At 40.2% G+C, this 21,439-nt stretch overlaps 5 protein-coding genes across 5 annotated transcripts; 3 read left to right on the top strand and 2 right to left on the bottom strand.

The window, feature by feature from the left end:
• The first annotated feature begins 3,767 nt into the window (after nt 1-3,767).
• On the top strand, nt 3,768-4,589 carry LOC135081554 (larval cuticle protein A2B-like). The gene is made up of 2 exons (XM_063976297.1): nt 3,768-3,840; nt 3,951-4,589. Exons 1-2 carry the CDS (start codon nt 3,829-3,831, stop codon nt 4,494-4,496), a joined length of 558 nt encoding a protein of 185 aa, XP_063832367.1. The 5' UTR covers nt 3,768-3,828; the 3' UTR covers nt 4,497-4,589.
• Nucleotides 4,590-7,039: 2,450 nt separating this feature from the next.
• On the top strand, nt 7,040-8,516 carry LOC135081552 (larval cuticle protein A2B-like). Its single transcript, XM_063976295.1, has 2 exons — nt 7,040-7,139; nt 7,833-8,516. Exons 1-2 carry the CDS (start codon nt 7,128-7,130, stop codon nt 8,451-8,453), a joined length of 633 nt encoding a protein of 210 aa, XP_063832365.1. The 5' UTR covers nt 7,040-7,127; the 3' UTR covers nt 8,454-8,516.
• Nucleotides 8,517-8,869: 353 nt separating this feature from the next.
• Nucleotides 8,870-10,657, top strand: LOC135081872 (outer dynein arm-docking complex subunit 4-like). Its single transcript, XM_063976656.1, has one exon. The coding sequence runs from the start codon at nt 8,870-8,872 to the stop codon at nt 10,655-10,657; it is 1,788 nt and encodes a 595-aa protein (XP_063832726.1).
• A 417-nt stretch (nt 10,658-11,074) lies between these two features.
• Nucleotides 11,075-20,476, bottom strand: LOC135081870 (calphotin-like). Its single transcript, XM_063976655.1, has 3 exons — nt 20,378-20,476; nt 19,253-20,188; nt 11,075-11,742 (listed from the first exon to the last, which is right to left on the bottom strand). Exons 1-3 carry the CDS (start codon nt 20,387-20,389, stop codon nt 11,137-11,139), a joined length of 1,554 nt encoding a protein of 517 aa, XP_063832725.1. The 5' UTR covers nt 20,390-20,476; the 3' UTR covers nt 11,075-11,136.
• Nucleotides 12,573-14,753, bottom strand: LOC135081559 (larval cuticle protein A2B-like). The gene is made up of 2 exons (XM_063976301.1): nt 14,702-14,753; nt 12,573-13,112 (listed from the first exon to the last, which is right to left on the bottom strand). Exons 1-2 carry the CDS (start codon nt 14,711-14,713, stop codon nt 12,669-12,671), a joined length of 456 nt encoding a protein of 151 aa, XP_063832371.1. The 5' UTR covers nt 14,714-14,753; the 3' UTR covers nt 12,573-12,668.
• Nucleotides 20,477-21,439: the final 963 nt, after the last annotated feature.

Raw genomic sequence — 21,439 nt, 5'->3', positions numbered from 1 at the left:
CTAAGAATTAGAAGTTGAAGTTTCAAAAGTTTATTAAAACTTATTATTATTCATAATTACAATTTTGGTTTCATGTTAACCTGTAAAGATAGTTTAAGTTGGTGAAAATAAATAAATGTTTATAAACTAACCATTTTTCATATTTCCCACGTCTCTACGCACGTATAGGTATTTTTTTAATTCAAAGAAAACATCAGGGACAACAATAAGCTTTTCATGTGATAGACAAACGAATAACAATCGTTAGTCATTGGTGTTTAGAATTGCAGGAGGTGGATGATCTCCTAAAGAAAAAGCGCAGAGCAACTTCAATGCCAATCCAATCACAATTCATATCTAAACAGATATACATTATTATTTATCTACGACACACGAAAAATGACTGAACTGTAAATTCCTATATGATAGATCATAATATTCATTGCATTATAATTAATTAAGAAAAATAATAATAAGGAAGTAATTAATCAGTAAGTAGGTGTTTAGTAGCGAGTGTTGATTAGTTTGTGTTACTACTGACTGACAGTCAATATTCTGTATTTCAGCCAAAAAATCCTTTAAAGGTTCATAATTCAAACTTAACAAACTATGATATCACGATATGATGCTCTTACGGTGAGTATGTAGAGCATTTACTTGTAACATAACAACGAGCAGTGGCGGTCCGCCCCGGGTGCCAAACATCAGGGGGTGACAACGGATAGGAGTGCCAACTCAGTCGCGGCAAATTAGTAGCCACTGAAAAAGCTCTAGTTAGTCTATACTCACCTTAATTGTAATATTAACATATGATACCTGTTTGACTATACAAATATGCATTACTGAACCTCAATAACCTCACTAGCACAAATGCAAGAAGTAGTGGATCTTGCGAGCTGTTTTATGGTATTTTTAAGAAAAGATGAAATCGACGTTGCTGGACCAAAAAATATACCTATACAGTAGCGCTTGATTGCTTAGGTCAATGTGAGAAAAGTTAAATGACTTTAGTTATGATTAACATCTGCATTTTAAGTTATCTTTTACTCAAAGAATAATATGATAATTCAAAATATCGTAAAATCAATTTTGATATTCGTATTTTGTTTGGTATTTACCCGTTCATAATGGTTGAAAGAAGGAAATCACACAGTTAATTTAAATTTAAAGCACATTATCGTTTTATCAACGAATAAAATATCGATTTTCATATTATGGTATTAGGAACTCGATATGAGTTCCCTTGACCAACTTCTCAAGTCCATGGACAGAACAATTAAATAAAACGTGTAGTCGAAAGTTCAAAAAAAAGTCATTTTTATTGAACAATCGTACTTATTATGACAACATAAGATGCCGTAGGGTTTAGCTTCATATGCCGACGTCTATCACTGATATTATGTAGGTAGTACTGTGGTACTATCAACTAGAGATGAAACGGATATCCGGTAACTATCCGGTAGGCCGGATATCCGGCCTAAATTTACTATCCGGCCGGATACCGGATAGTAACTCACTATCCGGCTGGATACCGGATATTAAAAAACTACGAAAATTTCCTATTAATAAAACGAAATGCATTAATCTTTGAGGTAAATTTCAATTAAATGACTTATAATAATGACGGCTTTCATTTAACGTCCAAAATGTTACAAAAAAGCCATATTAAAGCCTTTCAAAAAACTAAAATATTTTTCTGGGCTATTCACTCTAATGCCGAATACATAAAAAGTAAATATCTGTTAATGTCGAAATATTGCCAAATAAAATAGGCGATCTTTTTTTCACTGATGATCTGATGACATGATGCAGTTCAGTCAGATTACGCAGCAAATAAACTAATTTAATTTTCGCTATTCAATCACACACTCACGATGGCAAGCGAAATCGCCCGAATTGATCTACCCCCTAGACAAGTGGCAAAATTCTTACTTTATACAGTGAGAGTCACGATAAAGTGCACATATGAATTAAGGTGAAACTAGACCTATTTTTATCGACAAAAAAGACATCAAAATTTTTTTGAGTTTTTTTTTAATTTTTTTATAGATTTTTTTTCTGCCAATTACTTATTGTAAAGAAAACGTAATAACTTTTAAACTAAGAGGTATGTCCTGATAAAATAAAAACAGTAATAATGCTAAATAACAGGCAATACTAATTAAATACATAAAATACCCAGAAAATGCCAACAAATAATAAAAAAACATATTTTTTGAACAAAATCTGCTTTTAAATTCGTGTTTTTAATTATAATAACCAATTATTTGATAAATTTCTCTAAAAAATGCCCCTATAACAGGTGGTTTTTATTACTTTTTAATATTCTCTATCGTATTACTTTTGTAAAACCATAAATCGCATGTCTCTATCCCTATCACAACGTTTGCAATGATCGTTTGAACTAAGCCTCTCCGGGCGCGCCATTCAACGCTTCGTTAACAACGAAACTGAAAATGGGTCTAGATTTGTAATTTTGATAAAGACAAGTTAGATTTCAAATAAAAACAAAAGATTTCAAAGTAAAATAATCATTTTAGTTAAAATTAAAATTGTCTCTACCTGTAGCGGAGAATAATGTGGGGGCAGGCCTTTGTTCAAACGATCATAGCAAATGTTGTGATAGGGATATAGACATGCGATTTTTGTTTTTACAAAAGTAATACGATAGAGAATAATAAAAAGTAATAAAAACCACCTGTTATAGGGGCATTTTTTAGAGAAATTTATCAAATAACCAAAAAAACACGAATTTCGAAGCAGATTTTTTTCAAAAAGTTTTTTTATTATTTGTTGGCATTTTCGGGGTATTTTATGTGTTTAGTATTGCCTGTTATTTAACATCATTATTTTATCAGGATATACCTCTTAGTTTAACAGTTATTACGTTTTCATTACAATAAGTAATTGGAAGAAAAAAAATCTACAATTTTTTTTAAAAAATCTAAAAAAAAAATTGACCTCTTTTTTGTCGATAAAAATAGGTCTAGTTTCACCTTAATTCATATGTACACTTTATCGTGACTCACACTGTATTCGGACGGATTCGATTTTCGAAAAGTGTGAAAGGTCTAGTCTACTAATAGATCTGACTGACAGACTGATCGCGTTCGAAGCACCTGTGCGGCGCTAAACTCGTTACGACATGCAACGAGACAATTGGCCAACTATCCGGCCGCCGGATATCCGGCTATCCGGCCTAGTTGCTGGCCGGATATCCGGTATCCGGTATCCGGCCAAACCACTATCCGTTTCATCTCTACTATCAACTACCTAAAATAAAATTTTGTTAAAAAACCTCTTAGGAAGCGTTAGGTAGACACAGTCTAAACCTTTAAGATTTAAATGCTTATTGCTTTACGATCACTTAAACCTAATAATTATTATGTTTGATGTTGTCGTCTCAGATACTTTTAGCATAAAAATCTTTTTGATCATTTATTAATGATGCAATACCTACGACCGTAGTTACATTAAAAAAACAAAACGGTATTTAGAACATCCATTATAGGTACTTATATTTTACTGACATCCTAACGAAATTATTCAAAAGCAGGACCAGTTTTTTCCTGACTAATGCAATGAAACATTCAAACCATAATTGGTAATTGCTTTACTTTACGAGTTCTGCAAGTATGTATGTACTAAGCAATATTTTTTGATATTTGTGACCTAGTAGTCCTTGTGCCATATCAAGTACAATTGGATTATTGATCGGAACATGTCATCGGCGCGGGCGCAGCGATCTTAGAGCTCTCGCCTCGGGCGCTTTCCGGACGATATATAACCTCATGGCTGGCTCTCTTCGATATCATATTCATAACAACATCCAACCAACACACAACAAACATGGCTTTTAAGGTTTGTTTATAAAAACGATATATTTCATCGATATTATTAAAATGTTTAACAATTCTTTAAGCGTGAATTAATTTTAAAAATCGTGTTTAATTATTATTTTTAAATTGCAGTTTGTCGTCCTCGCTTGCTTCGTGGCTGCCGCCAGCGCCGGCCTGGTGCCAGCTGGCCCCGTGGCATACGCTGCTGCCCCGGCGTACCACGCCGCCCCCGCCTACCACGCTGCCCCAGTGGCATACGCTGCACCCGTCGCCAAAGTTGCCGTCGAGGAATACGACCACAACCCTCAGTACAGCTTCTCCTACGATGTCCAGGACGGTCTGACCGGCGACTCCAAGGCCCAGCACGAGACCCGCAACGGTGATGTTGTCCAGGGCTCCTACTCCGTGGTGGACCCCGATGGCACCAAGCGCACTGTGGAGTACACCGCTGACCCCCACAACGGCTTCAATGCCGTCGTCCACAAGGAGCCTGTGCACGTGAAGGTCGCCGCCCCCGTCGCCTACGCCGCCCCCGTCGCTAAAGTCGCGGTAGCCGCCCCGGTCGCTGCTTACTCCGCCGCCCCCGTAGTTCACGCCGCCCCTGTGGCCAAGTTCGCCGCTCCCCTGGCGTATGCCCAACCCGTGTACCACCATGCCCAACCCGTCTACCACCACTAAGCTGTGTTCGTAATATCAAAGACCAAATACAATGTAAGCAACCCTATTTATTGTTGTTAGATATATAACAAAATATATACATGAATTTATAAATCTGTGTATACTTTTTCTTAAACTATACCTACTACCTAGGTACTACTTCCTGTTCCGAACTTTAAGAAACAAGTAAATTAAACTAGATAGGTACATTCTATACCAAGTAACTACTTTGTAAACTGGTAGTACCCCCTGCTAAGATTTAAAATTAATTAAATAAAAACACTAATTAAAATCGTACAATTAAAACCCAAAAAAAGGTCCTTAGTATCGTAGTAAAATACACAAAAATGTTCAGTACCTCTAGTACGAAAAACTTTCGAGTTCGTTTCGTTGCGTATTCAAAGTGTCATCGAAAAATTTTGTATGAAAAATTAAACAGCGCCCCCTAGGGCGGCTATAATATAGGGGGCGCTGTTTAATTTTTCATACAAAATTTTTCGATGACACTTTGAATACGCAACGAAACGAACTCGAAAGTTTTTCCTACTAGAGGTACAGACCATGTTCAAATTAAATTAGTAGAGTAGTATTTTACAAAAGTAAAACAACATCAAAACATAATAAAGCACTTTATTTTACCAAAACTTATAATACCTAAAGTATGGAAAATAAAGGCTAAAGATTACAACTGTCTACAGTATTTTTGCGCACGGGTTATGCATAGCTTATTTTTATTGCTTTATAACCTAGAAACAAGAATAACAACAAAAAATTGTTCTGAATTTGCTTTTATGTGTAAAAAATAGAAAAATTCATATCAATGAATGTATGAAACATGAACATAGAGATGATTTAATTTGTTGCCAAATATTTTTTTTTCTTTCTTTCTTTCATTCTTTCTAATTATTAAAACATAACAAACATCCATTTAAGATTCATTCTCACAAGAGAAAAATTAAAATAGAGTCCAAATATTTATTAAAAATTTCCTAGTTCTAATTTCCTGTCATGTTCCATAGAAGATTTTTTTCATAAAAATCTAACCCTATCATGCTTTCAGTATACTGGCCTTGGTAACGTCGTTTCTCAAATCCCACTATATTTTGATGAAAGCGTGCCCCTTGTTCTTGCGAATAAGCCCCCATAATTATTTATAAATATATCCCAATGAGAATGTGACGTGCATCTTTAGAGACATTCTACTATGAAGATGGAAAATTCAAATCGCTATAACTTTTTAAAAAGCAAATATTTTCGATTTGTAATCGCACTTTTTATATACATTTGCTTATATTATCAGAATATAATAAGTAAAATCCATGCGCAAAAAAAAAATTTTTTTTTGTTGACCGGTGTTATTTACATTATACATCGTAATTAATTCTTCCCGATAATGTTCCCGATCTGGTGAAGCTCGCGAGAAGCATCAATAGAACAATGACAGATTCTAGAAACAAAAGATGAAAGTTCTTACAACACATTTATAGTTCCAAAATACTGAACTGTCCTATCGATGACATTGACAGCGGGGCGCCACCGTCAATACCGAATCGCTGGTTCCGATTTTTGCCATGTTGGAAACCATAAAGTTGAACGATGGTAGCGCCCCCCTGTCATTGAGTTTGGCGGGACAGTTCAGCCCCCCTAGACAAAACGCACTTTTTGATCGAATCGAAAATCGAATCCGTCAAAACTCCATACAAAAAAGGGGCTTTTCGACCACTTATCGACTGGTTTGCGATTATAATTTGCACTTTGTCTAGACCCACTGCGTGGGTCATTTATATTTACATTTACGACGACATAAAGAAAAAAACTGGCAATGGCCGGATGAACAAACCGGAAGTAGGTGCTTTGTAGTGCTTATGTTCGCAGAGGATTAAGCTACAGCCATTGACCGAAAACATAGACCGAAAATGATATAACATGACCCGAATGTGTCACCTATTGCACTGTACAGTGGCGGACTTAATGCCGGGTGAAATTATCTACCAGTTTCTCTAGCAGTAAGGTAATTTTATGAGTAAATCATATTATCCGATATGATGATTACTTACTTCTTTAATTGTTCATAACATTTATTTTATCATCACGATCATTTCTATCGATAGCCGTCTGGGCATAAGCATCCCAGGGATCAGGGAATGCCACAAATCTAATTTCGTGTTTTTTTGTTATCTTGTCTTTTTGGTTGCGAGACAAAATCAGCCATGTTATAGTTTGTATTTTCTCTAATCATTAAACTCTTCAAATTGTCTTAGGTCTGTCTATGCCTGCCCGAATAAGTGTTTGTCTAACTTAGCTGATGAATCATTTCAATGTGACAATCCTTTCAAGCGTCCATAATCGTGGCTAGCCACAAATTAACATCACTAAAACATGAAAAAAAGGAAATCTTCATTATGTTTCAGGTTATTTGTTCCAATTTCATAATAGTTGGCCTAAAGTCAAGAACGCGTTCGAATTTTCCGCCATTGACAAATTGCAGCTCATTTCCAATTGCGTGCACATCCATAGTGATGCGCGGGTACAATGCTAAGTGCGGTCTTGGCCGGTGTCACAACCCGCGGCTACTATATATACTTCGGCGGGCACTTACAGGAGCATACTCACCTCTGACTTCGTCAACAACCCATCTTCAAACGTCAAAAAATGGCCTTTAAGGTAAATTTTCATTTTGGACAACACTAGAGAAATCATCATCTCATTGTTTCTTACAAATCATTAGCTTTGAATCAGATTCTTCTTAATAACAGATTTATAATATCATTCCAAATCATCTCTTTATAATTCAGTTCAAGTTTCATCTACAGGATTACAAACAGTCATTATTATCTATCTAATTAAAACCTTATCAATTTCTTAAGTTTTAATATGGTCATCATATCAATGAAAGCTAATTTCATACCCTATCAAGATTTAAACTAATTATAATAGATTGTTACATTATCTACTTCAGTTCATTTTAATGAATCCGGTCTCTGGTTTTAACCATTACAACAACTAATCCAAATCAATTAGCGTTTCCACGTGTAATTGTTGCTTAAAAGTAAGTTACCTAGGTATTTGTTCTTCTATTTGCTCATTTGGATGCGGGAAGCGTCGCCGGCGTCCTTGACGCGCCGTATCCTCGGCTTGTTTGTAATTTCTCCGCGCAGCGCTTGCGCAACTGCACTAGTCTCGCCCTCGCAAAACCGTGTCACTATTTCAAGTACAACTGTCGCGACGATAGACACATGTTATAATAATTACGGCGATGACTATCTACACTGACTGACCTTGCCAGAGGAACGATCCCTTAATACTAGAAAATAATAGTTTTGTTATGGGTTTTCTGATAGTTTATTTCATTTACAGATCGTCATCCTGTCCTGCCTGGTGGCTTTGGCCCGCGCTAGCGTGGCTCCTGTGGCAGTAGCCGCCCCGGTAGCGGCCGCGCCTGTTGTGGCGGCGCGCCTGGAGGAATTCGACCCTCTTCCCCAGTACCGATTCGGCTACGACGTGGCTGACGCCCTCACCGGAGATTACAAGAGCCAAACGGAGCAACGTGACGGTGATTTAGTGCAAGGCTCATACTCCCTGGTTGACTCTGACGGAACACGCCGCACTGTGGACTACACTGCTGATTCAGTGAACGGGTTCAACGCGGTGGTGCGCAAAGAGCCGCTGGTAGCCGCCGCTCCAGTCGTGGCCGCCGCTCCCGCCGTTGTCCCCGCCCGCATCGCCGCCGCTCCCGCAGTCGTCCCCGCCCGCTTCGCCGCCGCTCCTGTCGCCGCTCCCGTGGCAGCTGCCCCCGTGGTGGCTGCCCGCTACACCGCCGCCTACCCCGCTCCGTTCTCGTATGCGGCATACACTGCCCCCGTCGCGGCCGCCTACACCGCTCCCGTCGCTGCCGCGTACACCGCGCCAGTCGCCAAAGTGGCAGCTTTAAGAACTGCGCCCTTCGCTTACGCCCCTGCTGCGCCAGTAGTAGTATAAACATCGACGATCTACTCAAACAAGGACTGACTTTTTAATGGCCAATTAAATTTTTTTACTCGACTATATCTTTTATTGGTGATCAGTGCGAATTGCTGGTCAGTGGTTAATACATACCTCATACCTACAGAATCCCTATTTTTTTCAAGTGTAGACTACATTTGATTTCACAAAAGAACCACTACGAGAGAATAATATTTTATTGTGGAAAGATTAATGGGGTCCAGTGTCCAAACTATAATTTTACGATCAGTAAAAAAAGTATTTTGATTTTTGATGATGGAAAAATTCTCAGTCAATCAATATGTCAATGTCAGAGGAATGCCATAATTTTCAATAATTTTGAAGAAGATTTTGAACATCAAGAAAATTTTGTATATTTTTATTTGTTTTATTTGTTATTCTCAGTTTCCAAAATGCAGATGGAAGAAAAGCAATTATACGGTGCACTTACCGTGTACCGAGAAAGAGGCGCTTATTTGCGTCGACTGGAGCAGTTTGAAAAAGCCAAGGCATCGTTTGATGAAGCGTACAAGGCCGCTCCAGACGATGTAGCGAATCTGACCGGGCGCAGTCAGGTCTGCGCGGACGCCGTGCAGCCGGTGCAGGCGTATGCCGACGCCGAGATCGCGCTCAAGCTGGAGCCCGGCAACATGATCGCGCGCAACATGCAGGCGCGCGCCATGTACACCATGTCCGACTTCGAGAGGTCGGTGGTCATGAACTACCGAGGGGCCCGGGTTCGTCGTCAACCTCCCTACTTCATCGAAGGGATCAACCAAGGAGTGGAAACGATACAAGACTGTATCGGAATTAACGCCGGTAGTGTCATGTTAGATTTTCTTCCTTTGATAAAACAAAACGAAGCAGCGGGTGTCGATGAAAATGAACCACAAAAACCATTACATGTGTCGCGCATTCCACGACCGCTCAAAAAACGTAAGTTGACTCAAATGGAAGCACGTAAGCATTTAACGTTAGCACGTGTACTTGCAATGAAATACCTTGGCCCCATGGCTTACGATAAGTTTTTTCTTCAGGAACTTACTGAAGACCCTCGAATAATGTCTGCGAACTCTGGAGGTAGTATAGAACTAAGGGGAATTGTAAAAGAAGCCTTGCGATCTCTTTCCGAACGTCAGGACATGTTGCGAGCTCAACGTCCATACTACACTATTAAACTGGCTGAGAAAGCCGAGTCTAAACACCAGAACAAGTATAAGGAAGCTGTTCTTATTAAAGAGCGTGAGATTGGTGCTCGTACTGCTGAACGCCTGTTGAAACAACTTGAGAAGAGCATGCGTGAGAATCGCGTCATGGACTTGATTGCACAAGCCGAACGCATGCAGATATTCCTTGACATGAAGACTCCGAGGACACTACCCGACAAAGAAATTTACACTGATCGGTTATACAGAGCTGTCGGTGAAGGCTACTTATCTCAGCATAGACTCTCGTACACGCTTAGCGAACGGGGTAACAGACGCAGAATTGCTTTCCTTATGGGTTTGCCAGTTGGCCGTCCACAATCATTCGATTCTGTTATGGCCAATTATCCATACAAGTTCATCGATATAAAACAGGCTACAGAAAAAGTCGTGGCGACCTTAGAGATGTGCGAGAACTCTACAATGAAATGTTGGCTAATGTACGAACTTTCACGGTTGCTTTGTACACAAAAGAATTACGCTCTTGCCAAATTCTATGCAAAGCGCTGCCAACGCGAAGCTCAGGAGCTGGGTAGTGTGACCTGGTGGTTGAATGGATGTTTCGTACTAATGAGTGGTGATATGCAACAAGGAAACGCTAACGAAGTGCGTATACAAGTGGAAGAGGCTTACGAATGGTCTAAAAAGTTGCAAGATCCGGAAAGAGTGCAAGCTTTCCTTTGTAAATGCGCTGAAATGGCGGCAGAGACAGTGACCGCGGATGAACGTAAAGCGGTAGTACAGCGTGAGAAACAGATAGTAGGTGTAATGGACGAACAGCAACGTGTGGAGACGCAGGTGCTGTTCAAGCGCATGTCGACGGTGCCAACGGGGCGGCGCTTCTCCGTGCTGCCGAGCAAGCCGCAGGCGGGCGAGGTGCGCCCGGAGCGCCGCCGCCGCCGCCAGCGCGGGCTGTCCGTCATCCCGGGCCCGGAGCAGGCTCTGCCACCCCCACCAAAGTCTGGTGTACTCGGGTTCCAAGTTTTCGATATCTAATCTTATTTTATTACTTTTTAAGTTGTATACCTCCCAAAATTGTGATTTGCTATTTAGATATTTCGCTATATTTGCTAGTAAATTATGTACATTAATAAAACCTTCTTTTCTTATTATAAACTAGCTTTTTCTCGCGGCTTCACCCGCGTGAAATATGGTTGTCACAGATCGTCATAAATTATAGCATATATGTTATCCTGGGTTAAAAAAAATACTGTAAAGTTTCATCAAAATCTGTTCAGTAGTTTTACGTGAAAGAGTAACAAACATCCAGACATCCACACAAACATTCGCATTTATAATATTAGTAAGAAGTAAGATAAGTTAATCAGGCATGCGGGGGATTGTTTAACCAAATGATATAAGACAATGTGAGTCTAATGAATTAAGTAGCTAGGGTAAAAAAATAGTCAAACGTTTAAATAAATAATAATTTATTTACATTATGGCATTCAAAGTTGTCTATAAAATCAATTGACTTAGTGGTGGTAGAGGGGAGCGGAGTAGGCAACGGGGGCCGAGTGGTAGGCGACGGGGGCGGAGTGGTAGGCGACGGGGGCGGAGTGGTAAACTGGGGCGGAGTGGACCACGGGAGCAGAGTGGACCACGGGGGCGGCGGCGTAAGCTACAGGAGCAGCGTACTTAGCGACGGGCGCGGCGTAAGCCACAGTCTTGGCGACGGGAGCGGCGTAGGCGACGGGGGCGGCGACTTTCACGGCGAGGGCTTCCTTGTGCACGACGGCGTTGAAACCGTTGTGGGGGTCAGCGGTGTATTCCACAGTGCGCTTGGTACCATCGGGGTCCACCACAGAGTAGGAGCCCTTGACGACATCACCGTCGCGGGTCTCGTGCTGGCTCTTGGAGTCTCCGGTGTGACCGTCCTGGACGTCGTAGGAGAAGCTGTACTGAGGGTGAGAGTCGTAGGCTTCGACTACTTTGGCGACGGGTGCGACGGCCGCGACCTTAGCGATCGGGGCGGCGTAGGCCACGGGAGCGGCGTACGACAGGGGAGCGGAGTAGGCGACGTGACCGGTAGGGACAATGCCCGCGCAGGCCGCAGCGACCAGGCAGCTGAAGACGACGAACTGAAAAGAAACGAAATATTTTTTATTATGATTGTATTTACTTTACAGGTGAGATAAAATTTTACATTTGATTTTATTGAAATGCACTTAGTATTTAATTATTGTTATACCTTGAATGCCATTTTTGGTAGTAGTAATGTCCAAGAGTGAGATTGAACTGCCAAATCGAGTGCACGCTCTCATTTTATATTCGTCGCTTGTCCACCGTGACTTTCGGCTTTGTGACGTCACGCGATATGGGCCGGTATCGAATCCGCACTTACGAGGAGCTTATTGAACTTTCGCTTTTAATTGAGGCGGTAAGGCAAGGTCGCGGTCTTCGCCGGAATGCGGCCGCCTGCTCTTGTTTCCTCGCACTCGCACATTATCGCATTATCCGTAAGGTCGTCGTCATGCGAAAAAGTTTAAAATTAGTTTAGCCTTTTAGTGTTCGGACTTCGGACTTCTTCCTACCGGGTTAATAAAATAAGTTATTAGTGAATTAGTACGAGCTTAAATGGTGCATCCACTCACACAATTGAAATCTCAGTTTTTTGATTTTAAATATAATGTTATTAACCTTAAAACGGCCTTCCCCAAGTAAGTTTAAAGTATGTAACGGCAATTTTCTTTTTCAAACTTATTTTTAGCTTTTATTCAGTTATTGAAACTTTTGAAACGAATGACTATGAGTTGATTTTACCTGTGATTTTACTGTGTCTCAAAATCATGAGCTTTTTATTGAAAATGTTTATAGCCCTATTCCTTTTGACAACATACTGTTTTTCAGAGATTTTCTTGTAAGTAGGTATCTGTGTCAAATATTTTTGTGTAGAAAAGTAAAGCAAATATTCAGTTCAATTCATTTAATAGAAATAGTATAAATAACAATCATACAAATCTAAACAATATACAAAAGAAACACAACAAAATTGTAATTAATTCATCTAGAAGTAGTAAGGACTAGGTAGCCTGGGGGCAAAAAATTGTGCTGGGGCGGGCGCGTGGAAGTGTGCACGGGGGAGGAAGGGGCCTGGGGCGACCAGGGGTGCGGGGGCGATGGGGGCGGGTGCGACCACAGGGGCGGGCGCTACCACCCTGGCGGGGGCGGCGACGACCAGCGGCTCGCGGCGGACGACCGCGTTGAAGCCGTTGAGGGGATCAGCTGCGTAGTCGACGATCCTGCGGGTGCCGTCGGGGTCGACGACGGTATACGAGCCGGTGACTAGGTCCCCGTTCCTTTGTTCCTGGTGGCCTTTGTAGTCGCCTGTGAGCGCGTCCTGTACGTCGTACCCGTAGGCGTACTGGGGGTAGGGGTCTAACCGCGCTACCGGGGCCACTGGCACCACGCTAGCGCAGGCTGCGCCGACCATACAGATGAATACTACAATCTGAAACAATTTCATATTTGGTTTAGTTTGCCAGAGTACAAATAATAAATGGACGAAGGATTTTATCAGACGGCACATCACATTACACAAAGCAAAACAAATAAGTTGCCAAAACAAGATTTATTCGATAGATAAGTCTGAATGAGACATTACAACATGTCATGGGCCCGTGCGATTGTTCATATTGTGCCCATCGGCTCAATCAATACGTGACGTTATTTATCTATCGCCTCGTTACCAGCGCGGTTGCGCAAGAGTTGATGCTTTTGCACTTTGGCGTGCGCTGTATGTAAACACCGAGTAACTGACCGAGATTGATGATTGTTTATTGCATTTTGAATGGTGATACAATGTAAAACAATAAAACTGAAACGTACTCATGTACTTTTTTTATCGTAATCTTTTCCTAAGACAATTACTATGGGCTAAGGAGTAAGGACCTAATTACATTGCAAAATAATAAAAGTTTAAGTGCAAGGTAATGCGTGGTAGAGTCCTATCTTTTGATTTTAATTCATAACATCAAATCTGTCGCGCAGCTCATATTGTGTTGAGGATCGTGTAGGCTGCTCATTACCACATAATAGCTGATCGCTCTGATAAAAAGTAGAGTTGCTGAAATAATCTTTTTAGCCACGTCACGAGGTTACTACTAATTTACATAATTATAATGGCAGATTACACTCGTCCCGTAAATAATAAAAATTACCAAAAAATATGTAAATGTAAGAACAAAGGACAATTTGGGGATAGTCTCATTGTTATGGAAGGTACGAAACGAAAGCGCACTGTCGGTTAGAGAGAAGTTGTGTCGCAAAGCGTCCCGATATGGATCGCGTTGGTCAATCGGCGCGCGCGCATGACTAGCAGGGCTGTTCTGGTAATGGATAGAAGCATTTGTGTGGTGAATAATTTACGTAATGCACTTGAAGGTGCACTTTTGATTCAATATTGCACTTGAAGGTGATCAGATTTTTCCCCTAATAAATGAAAATAAAAACAATAATTAATTAAAATCAAAACATTTCCGATTACCTAAAATGTTCAGGTTTTGGTAATTTAAAGTTCAAAAGTATCTTTTTGTTATTCTTATCTTGCTTAAAAATATATATATTCATGAGTGAAACATTATTTGGTCAACCCTAACAAACGGCATCGGCGCTGCTCCTGCTCTGAATCAAATAGCGAGTTCGCAACATGTCTCAAAAACACGATTACAATATGCCCACGAACTCCCCTTTCAAACATTTCCACGGTAATAAATCTACAGTCACACTTGTTCCGACGGTCAGGTGGTCTTGTTATTTTGTAACGGATTCCCCATTCAATGTGAGCTTTCAATCTAATTTTTATTTAATAGTCACCGACTGATGAATGATCACGGATATCGACGGGCAAAATTAATAAAAATATTTGAAGTTAACATATACATTTTTACTTAATTGGGAACTTTAAAACGTGTAATACCTAATTAAACCACCAAATCACTGAAAGCAATCTAATTTGTTATCACTTTTAACACTTTATCCGCACAATGCACTTTTTTGTTGTTTGGGGAGTTCCTACAGGATTGTCCGGGAGTCGCTTACCTTGGTGTCCATGTCTGCTTGTGTGGGGTAGTGAGCAGAGTCCTCGAGGTCGAGTGTGGGTAGTCCCGGGCACCAGCGCGTTTTATATCGAGCGATGCGTAACGCAGGACGTGAGGTCCATACGGACGGCTCATTGAAGAAAGTGCTTCGGTGTTACGCGACGCTCTTGCGATACATGTTGCGTTTTGCTGACTGGCTTTCTTCGTGATATATTGGGGTTGATCAATTCCGGGTTATTTTCAGCTTATTATACCTATTTGTGATGTGTATTGCTCCCATTAAGGACCATATCCTCGGGCATTGTAAACCGAAATCAGTAAGCTCATCATTATTTTTAGTAGGAGCCTCTAAGCTGGATGATCAGGAAATAAGAACAATATTTATTGCCACGACATTAATAACCCCGATATTGAACTTTAACCCTGTAACTGGTAAGAATAGAGAAAAATATCTTTTAATTGTTTTCAGCCTTATTGTTATCTCACTAAAATATTTTTTTGCAGAATTGATTTCTGCCATCAACAGGTAAAGGCTTATGTCAAGCTACATCGTTAAGTTTATCGGGCGCTTTGATTCTTCTTACCCGACTGCGCCAAAAGGTGGGTTATGTTTTTCGGGTGTATGTATGTTTCTGCCTTCAATTTACTTGTCTGACGATAAGTTGATATTTTTTCGTAAGTAACGTAGTGGGTGCCTATTTACTATTTCTACGAAACTGCTTTCATGTAGCTTACAATACCATTCTGAAACTTTTGGAATCGAGCCTTAGAAACCACGGGTTCAGAAGAGTTAATTTCTCTAACCATCGGAAAAATGTACGGTGAGTGGTAAACACGGTTGGATAAGTAGAAGCACATAGTTGTATAAGGCATTTACTAACCATGTGGATGTAGTGATCAAACTTTAAGTGCATAATCTATGGTCAATTTTATCGATAAAAATACTTCAAATTTGGGGCTTGACCCATTTATCGCAAAATTACAAGGATTTAAGTTTTAAATTTTTAGTTTTCACCTCTTCCTTCAAAAACAAGTAAAAGCGTGGGTAGCTTAACATTAATAAGCAAATATTTTATATCATGCGATAGCCAATAAAATTATCTTTTAGTAGAAGTAGAAAACAGACACAAGTTTCATACATTTTATGGGAGTAAGAATGGATTTAATTAGAAAAATACCTGACTTTTTTCACTTCTTTTTCAGTTATTTTCCAACACAAGAAAAACCAGGTCGTTAAAGTATGTTTTTTTTTTGCATTGTATTATTAGTATTTGAGCTATTCTACAAAACGAATGTAAATTTATTAGTCTACGTTTATTAGTTTCGACGTAATTGTTGAACAAAGATACCCCTTCCCAGCCGGTTCCATAGCGCGTCGGAATAGGTTGTGTGATTCTTTCAGGCAGTGCATTTTCGCATGTTAGCAGCGCTATAGAACCGGCTGGGAAGGGGTATCTTTGTTCAACAATTGCGTCGAAACTAATAGACGTAGACTAAAAAATTTACATTCGTTTTGTAGAATAGCTCAAACACTAATAATACAATGCAAATAAAACATACTTTAACGACCTGGTTTTTCTTGTGTTGGAAAATAACTGAAAACGAAGTGAAAAAAATCATGTCTTTTTCTAATTAAATCCATTCTTACTTCCATAAAATGTATGAAACTTGTGTCTGTTTTCTACGTCTACTAATACATAATTTTATTGGCTATCGCATGATATAAAATATTTGCTTATTAGTGTCAAGTTACCCACGCTTTCAATTGTTTTTGAAGGAAGAGGTGAAAAGTAAAAATTAAAAACTTAAATCCTTGTAATTTTGGGAGAAATGGGTCAAGGCCCATTTCATCGATAAAATTGTCTATAGATTACGCCCTTAAAGTTTGATCACTACATGCCCGGACACACTGTATAAATAAATTGGAATTGAATATCCGTAGCGTGGGCAGGCCCTCCACTAGGTGGACCGACGATCTGGCGAAGGTTGCTGGAAGAGCCTGGATGCGGGCAGCGCAGGACTGGTCGTTATAGAAATCCTTAGGGCTTAGGGGAAGCCTTTGTCCAGCAGTGGACGTCATTTGACTGAAACGAACGAATGAATTGAATTAATATTATCTATCCTATTATTTATTTATCCACGCCCATTTAAACCTCACAATATACCAATAAATCAGGCTGAATATCCTTATTGGTGATCTTCAATTGAAACTAATTAAATAGAACAATCTTGAGATCACGAGACCGTTCACAATTGGTTTTGATAGGTTTGTATTGTACATAAACAAACCACAGTTCATATAATTTTTATCTCCATCGACATTATCACGGGTCTTTAGTGGTTTCGCCCCACGAGTTATTCGACCCGTGATACGTGGGGCGAATCACCCAAGAGCTGTTTATGAACGGGCTCTTAAGAATTTGAATTTTATCTGAGTTTGATTCAAGTTTCCATTTTCATTTGGACATTGCACTAATTCTATCAACTTACAAATAAATACCTAAATAGAAATTTTAATATGATCACGTTTCGGAAATAACACCTTAGAATACTTTCGTAGTAGGTATATCACCTACTTTGCGAGTACCTATCTACTACTCTACAAAGATACTTTATTTTCTACACTAATAAAACGGGAAAGATTTGATTATTTGTTTGTTTTTACCTAACAGGTTGTGAAATTACTGCGCCGATTTAAAAAAAATATTTCACCATTAGAATCCTAGTCTATGAGTATAGTTACATTATGACAGCTAGTACGATATAAAAATGACTCATACACAGAATAATAATAAGTACTACGTACTCATACTCCATACTGATTGTTACAGTAACGTAAGCTTTCTAAGGCTGGGTTGCAGCATCATACTTTAACTTTGACAAACTTGTCAAACTCCATATAAAAACCACCGGTTATCGATAAAGTTATGGTCAAATTTAGGTAGTGCAACTCAGCCTAATACTTTTCTTTTAACAAAAATCTTTAGAAAAACTTTTCTTTCAGTAAGTGTGCTGATACTATACGGTATTGCTAATTTCTAAAGATCACTGAAGACTTGAAAAGAGACTACTAACCATAATTAAGGATCAAAACATAACTGTTGAATCAAATTCAGAAGCTCCTTTATATGTATAAACACAATTTACTTAAAGCTTCGTGAAAGCTCGATTGTCTGGTAGAGTCACGCACGTTGTTATGTTCCACTAGGTAGTTAAATAGAGTTTGTGTTCGGAATGCCTGATGCTGCAAATCAAACTCTTTTAATTTAATTATAACTCGAATATAATAGTAATTTAAGTAGATAAAGTACCTAAGTAGGTATAGTCTTTTTCACCTAAGATGATCCGTATGACACTTCAAGGTTATCCATATTACGCATACTACATACGCAGAATATTCTTGAAAAAATATTTGTATTTTATTAGCAATATAATAAAAAAATAATTAACTACTTGTCTTGAAATATATAGTAAAATCTGAGTCTATTGATAATATTTTAATTAAATACTATGTAACAATATTTTTTATTTACTGTACGCAATGTGTGAAACGGAATAGATTTAGTGCTGGGGTATTTGTTGTATAACAAAATCGATTATTTCCGCGGATCATTAATCGATTGCAGTGAATACTTAGTTATTAAAAACATCACAAAAATCAACTATATTTTTGATTGTTTACTTTAATAAACGCATTGAAAATAAATTAATAGTTTGTAATTTAAAGAAATAGAACCAGTACTTTTTAGGAATCGTTTTTTTGAACATGAAGTCTATGGAATTTGAATATTATCAATAAAAAAATGTTACAAAAATATTTGTAATTAAAAAAAAACATGTTTTTTGTTAAATAACACCTAAGATACAAAATATTTCTCTAAAAGTAGGTTTTACTAACTCTTAGAAAAAAATCGATAGATAAATCGCTATGGTTTTGTTTTGTGACATCTCTATAACTTTCAAACTCGAAACGTCATACGAATTATCTTACGTGAAAAAGACTATAATTAAATTTTATTTACTCGTAATTAGTTTATTTACTATTGTTGGGTTTTCCTATCAAATTACTTAGATAGGTAGTAGTAAATAGTAGTAGGTACTACTAGTACTTAGATAGGTAACCTGTAGCTTTGTAGGCATAAATTTCTGCATGGATTTTGATGCTGTTTAAGGTTTAAACAGTATTATAGTATTTCTGAGATGGTGATGCAATACAGTTACTAAATCATAACTCGGTAATGGCAAATGGATATGAAAAAAGAAGTGTGGTGATAACTAAATATAGTTGACAAAAAATAATAAATACCTAATGGTGGGTATGTAGTCTATGTAGGTCATTGTAGGTAGATGTAGAGCTAAACTATTATTTTTGTAATTGGGATTTTTGACTAGAAATGAGTACTCCATAACTCAAGAATTAACAGCTCTGTTTTATTCCATACAAAAACAAAAAAAATCTTATAACTATATCATACAAAAATCAAGTCTTCAAAAATGAGCCATCAAGTCGGTAGTCTTATCATTCTTAAGGGTAACGGTAGCCGGCAGCGACGGGCTCCACGATCTTGGCGGGAGCGGCGCGCACCGGGGCGGCCACGGGCGCGGGCGCTGCGGCCAGCCGCGCGGGCGCCGCGTACACGTTGGCGGCCGCCACGGGAGCGGTGTAGGCCGCCGCCACTGGGGCGGTGTAGGCTGCTGCCACTGGGGCGGTGTAGGCCGCTGCCACTGGGGCGGTGTAGGCCGCAGCCACTGGCGCGTTGTAGGCGAAAGGACCAGCATACGATGTGTACGCTGCTGCTACTGGAGCGGAGTACGCGGCATACGCAGCTGGGACTGGCGCCGCCGCCGCCACCGGAGCGGCGTAACGGGCCGCTACGACTGGAGCGGCGTAACGGGCCGCTACGACTGGAGCGGCAACGGGCGCGGCGGCATAGCGAGCGAACACAGGACCGGTGGAGTAGGCAGCGGCAGCGGCGACGGGGGCGGGGGCTGCGGCGTAGCGGGCAAAGTAGGGAGTGGCGGTGTATCTCGCAGAGGCGACGGCGACAGGGGCGGCAGCGGGAGCGACGGCGTAGTTGGCAGCGTATACGGCAGGTTGGGCAACGGGAGCGGCGGCAAGGCGAGCTGGAACCACGGCGGGCTCGGCGACTACAGCGGGAGCGGCGGCGACCAGAGGTTCTTTGCGCACTACAGCGTTGAAACCGTTGACGGAGTCGGCAGCGTAGTCGACAGTGCGGCGGGTGCCGTCGGGGTCCACCAAGGAGTATGAGCCCTGGACGAGGTCGCCGTTGCGTTGCTCCTGCTGGCTCTTGTAGTCACCGGTGAGAGAGTCGGCGACGTCGTAGCCGAACCGGTATTGCGGCAAGGGGTCGAACTCCTCGAGGCGTGCGGCGACCGCGGGGGCGGCGTAGGCGACGGGAGCCGCCGCGATGGCCGCCGGGGCGACGCTGCCGTAAGCCACGGCAACAAGGCAAGAGAAGACCACCAACTAGAACAATTAATAATATAATATTATAGACATTAACCACTTTATAAATTATTTTCACAATAATTTTCCAAACAAATATTTATTGAAAATCCAGAGTATTTTTGCAGGTTTTATGAATTTCCACTATAACACTTTTATCACGATCACTTTTTTCACACTTCACGATGTCAATCCACAGGTGTTCCGTACCTTGAAAGCCATTTTGTTTGTTGAGTTGTGAACAGGGGTGCTTGGAGCAGTGAACTGTACCCCCTGTTGGTGCCTAACGCCATTTATAGTCGTTGAAGTCTCGCGCTTGCCTCATCCCGGCCGCATCTCCAAATTTAAATATATTCAAGTACGCACGTACGAGCCTGACCGATGGGACTGGACAATGCCACAGACAAAGCAGCTACTTGTGCAACCGTACCGGGCCTATGAAACATCGCGGTCACGCCAATTCTTCGGTTAATCCTCAAAACAACTTGTTTTCAGGGGGCACATTATGCGATCTTCACGGTGAGGCTACGCTGAAATGAGACGTCAAGGAAATGCGAAAATATTCGCAGAGAAATTGCTAGTTCCATTGTGTTTGCACTGTTATTCTATCATGTGCGTTCCCTTCGAGAGGCCACTGTGGAAAACGAAGGTTTCGTATACATAAAGATTTAGCAGGACCTCTAAAACAAATGTAGCCAGAATGATAAATTTGTAGGTGTTGTAAGTTGGACGCTACAACCCGCCGAATGTGGTCCCTCAGATGAACTATGTCAAATACCAAATTACTGAATCTGACCAAATAAGATGATTTTCATGAATGGTAATATTTAGGAGGTAAATCGTAGGGCCACATACGAAAATAAGAGCTCTGGATAGTTACTGCAAATAAAGAAAATCCAATCAGACGATGGGCCCTCAGTTCACCAGTGCACAAAATTTACTTTAATGCTACAAATTGGAACTTGAGACTAAGTTTCTTTGGTAAGGTTTTAATTTTAGCAGAAGTAGCCACAATGCTACCCTGAGAGTACAGAGTTTATATATTCTACTAGTACAGAATAAAAGCTCTAGTAAAGTGAGCCCTCGGGCCACACGTTTCAGAAAATAGTTATCATATTTAGAGACAAGGTGGAAGGTGTATTAATTTACACATAATAATATAAAAACGTAGTCATTTCGTAGTACAAACTTGAGTATCTGTGTGGTGTGTAAATATTTCCTTTCTTGATATAAAACGGACTCATTTATGTGTGAACAAAATATTCGTATTAG

This window comes from Ostrinia nubilalis, chromosome 20, assembly GCF_963855985.1.
Source record: "Ostrinia nubilalis chromosome 20, ilOstNubi1.1, whole genome shotgun sequence".
In the NCBI taxonomy this organism is placed as follows: Eukaryota; Metazoa; Arthropoda; class Insecta; order Lepidoptera; family Crambidae; genus Ostrinia; species Ostrinia nubilalis.
This window is presented reverse-complemented; position numbering and strand designations above follow the sequence as displayed.

Coding starts and splice junctions, on each gene's coding strand:
- LOC135081872 (XM_063976656.1), top strand. CDS start 8,870: ATGCAGATGGAAGAAAAGCAATTATACGGTGCACTTACCGTGTACCGA.
- LOC135081870 (XM_063976655.1), bottom strand. Junction 11,743..19,252: donor CCGCCAAGATCGTGGAGCCC/GTCGCTGCCGGC, acceptor GTTTCTTTTCAG/TTCGTCGTCTTCAGCTGCCT.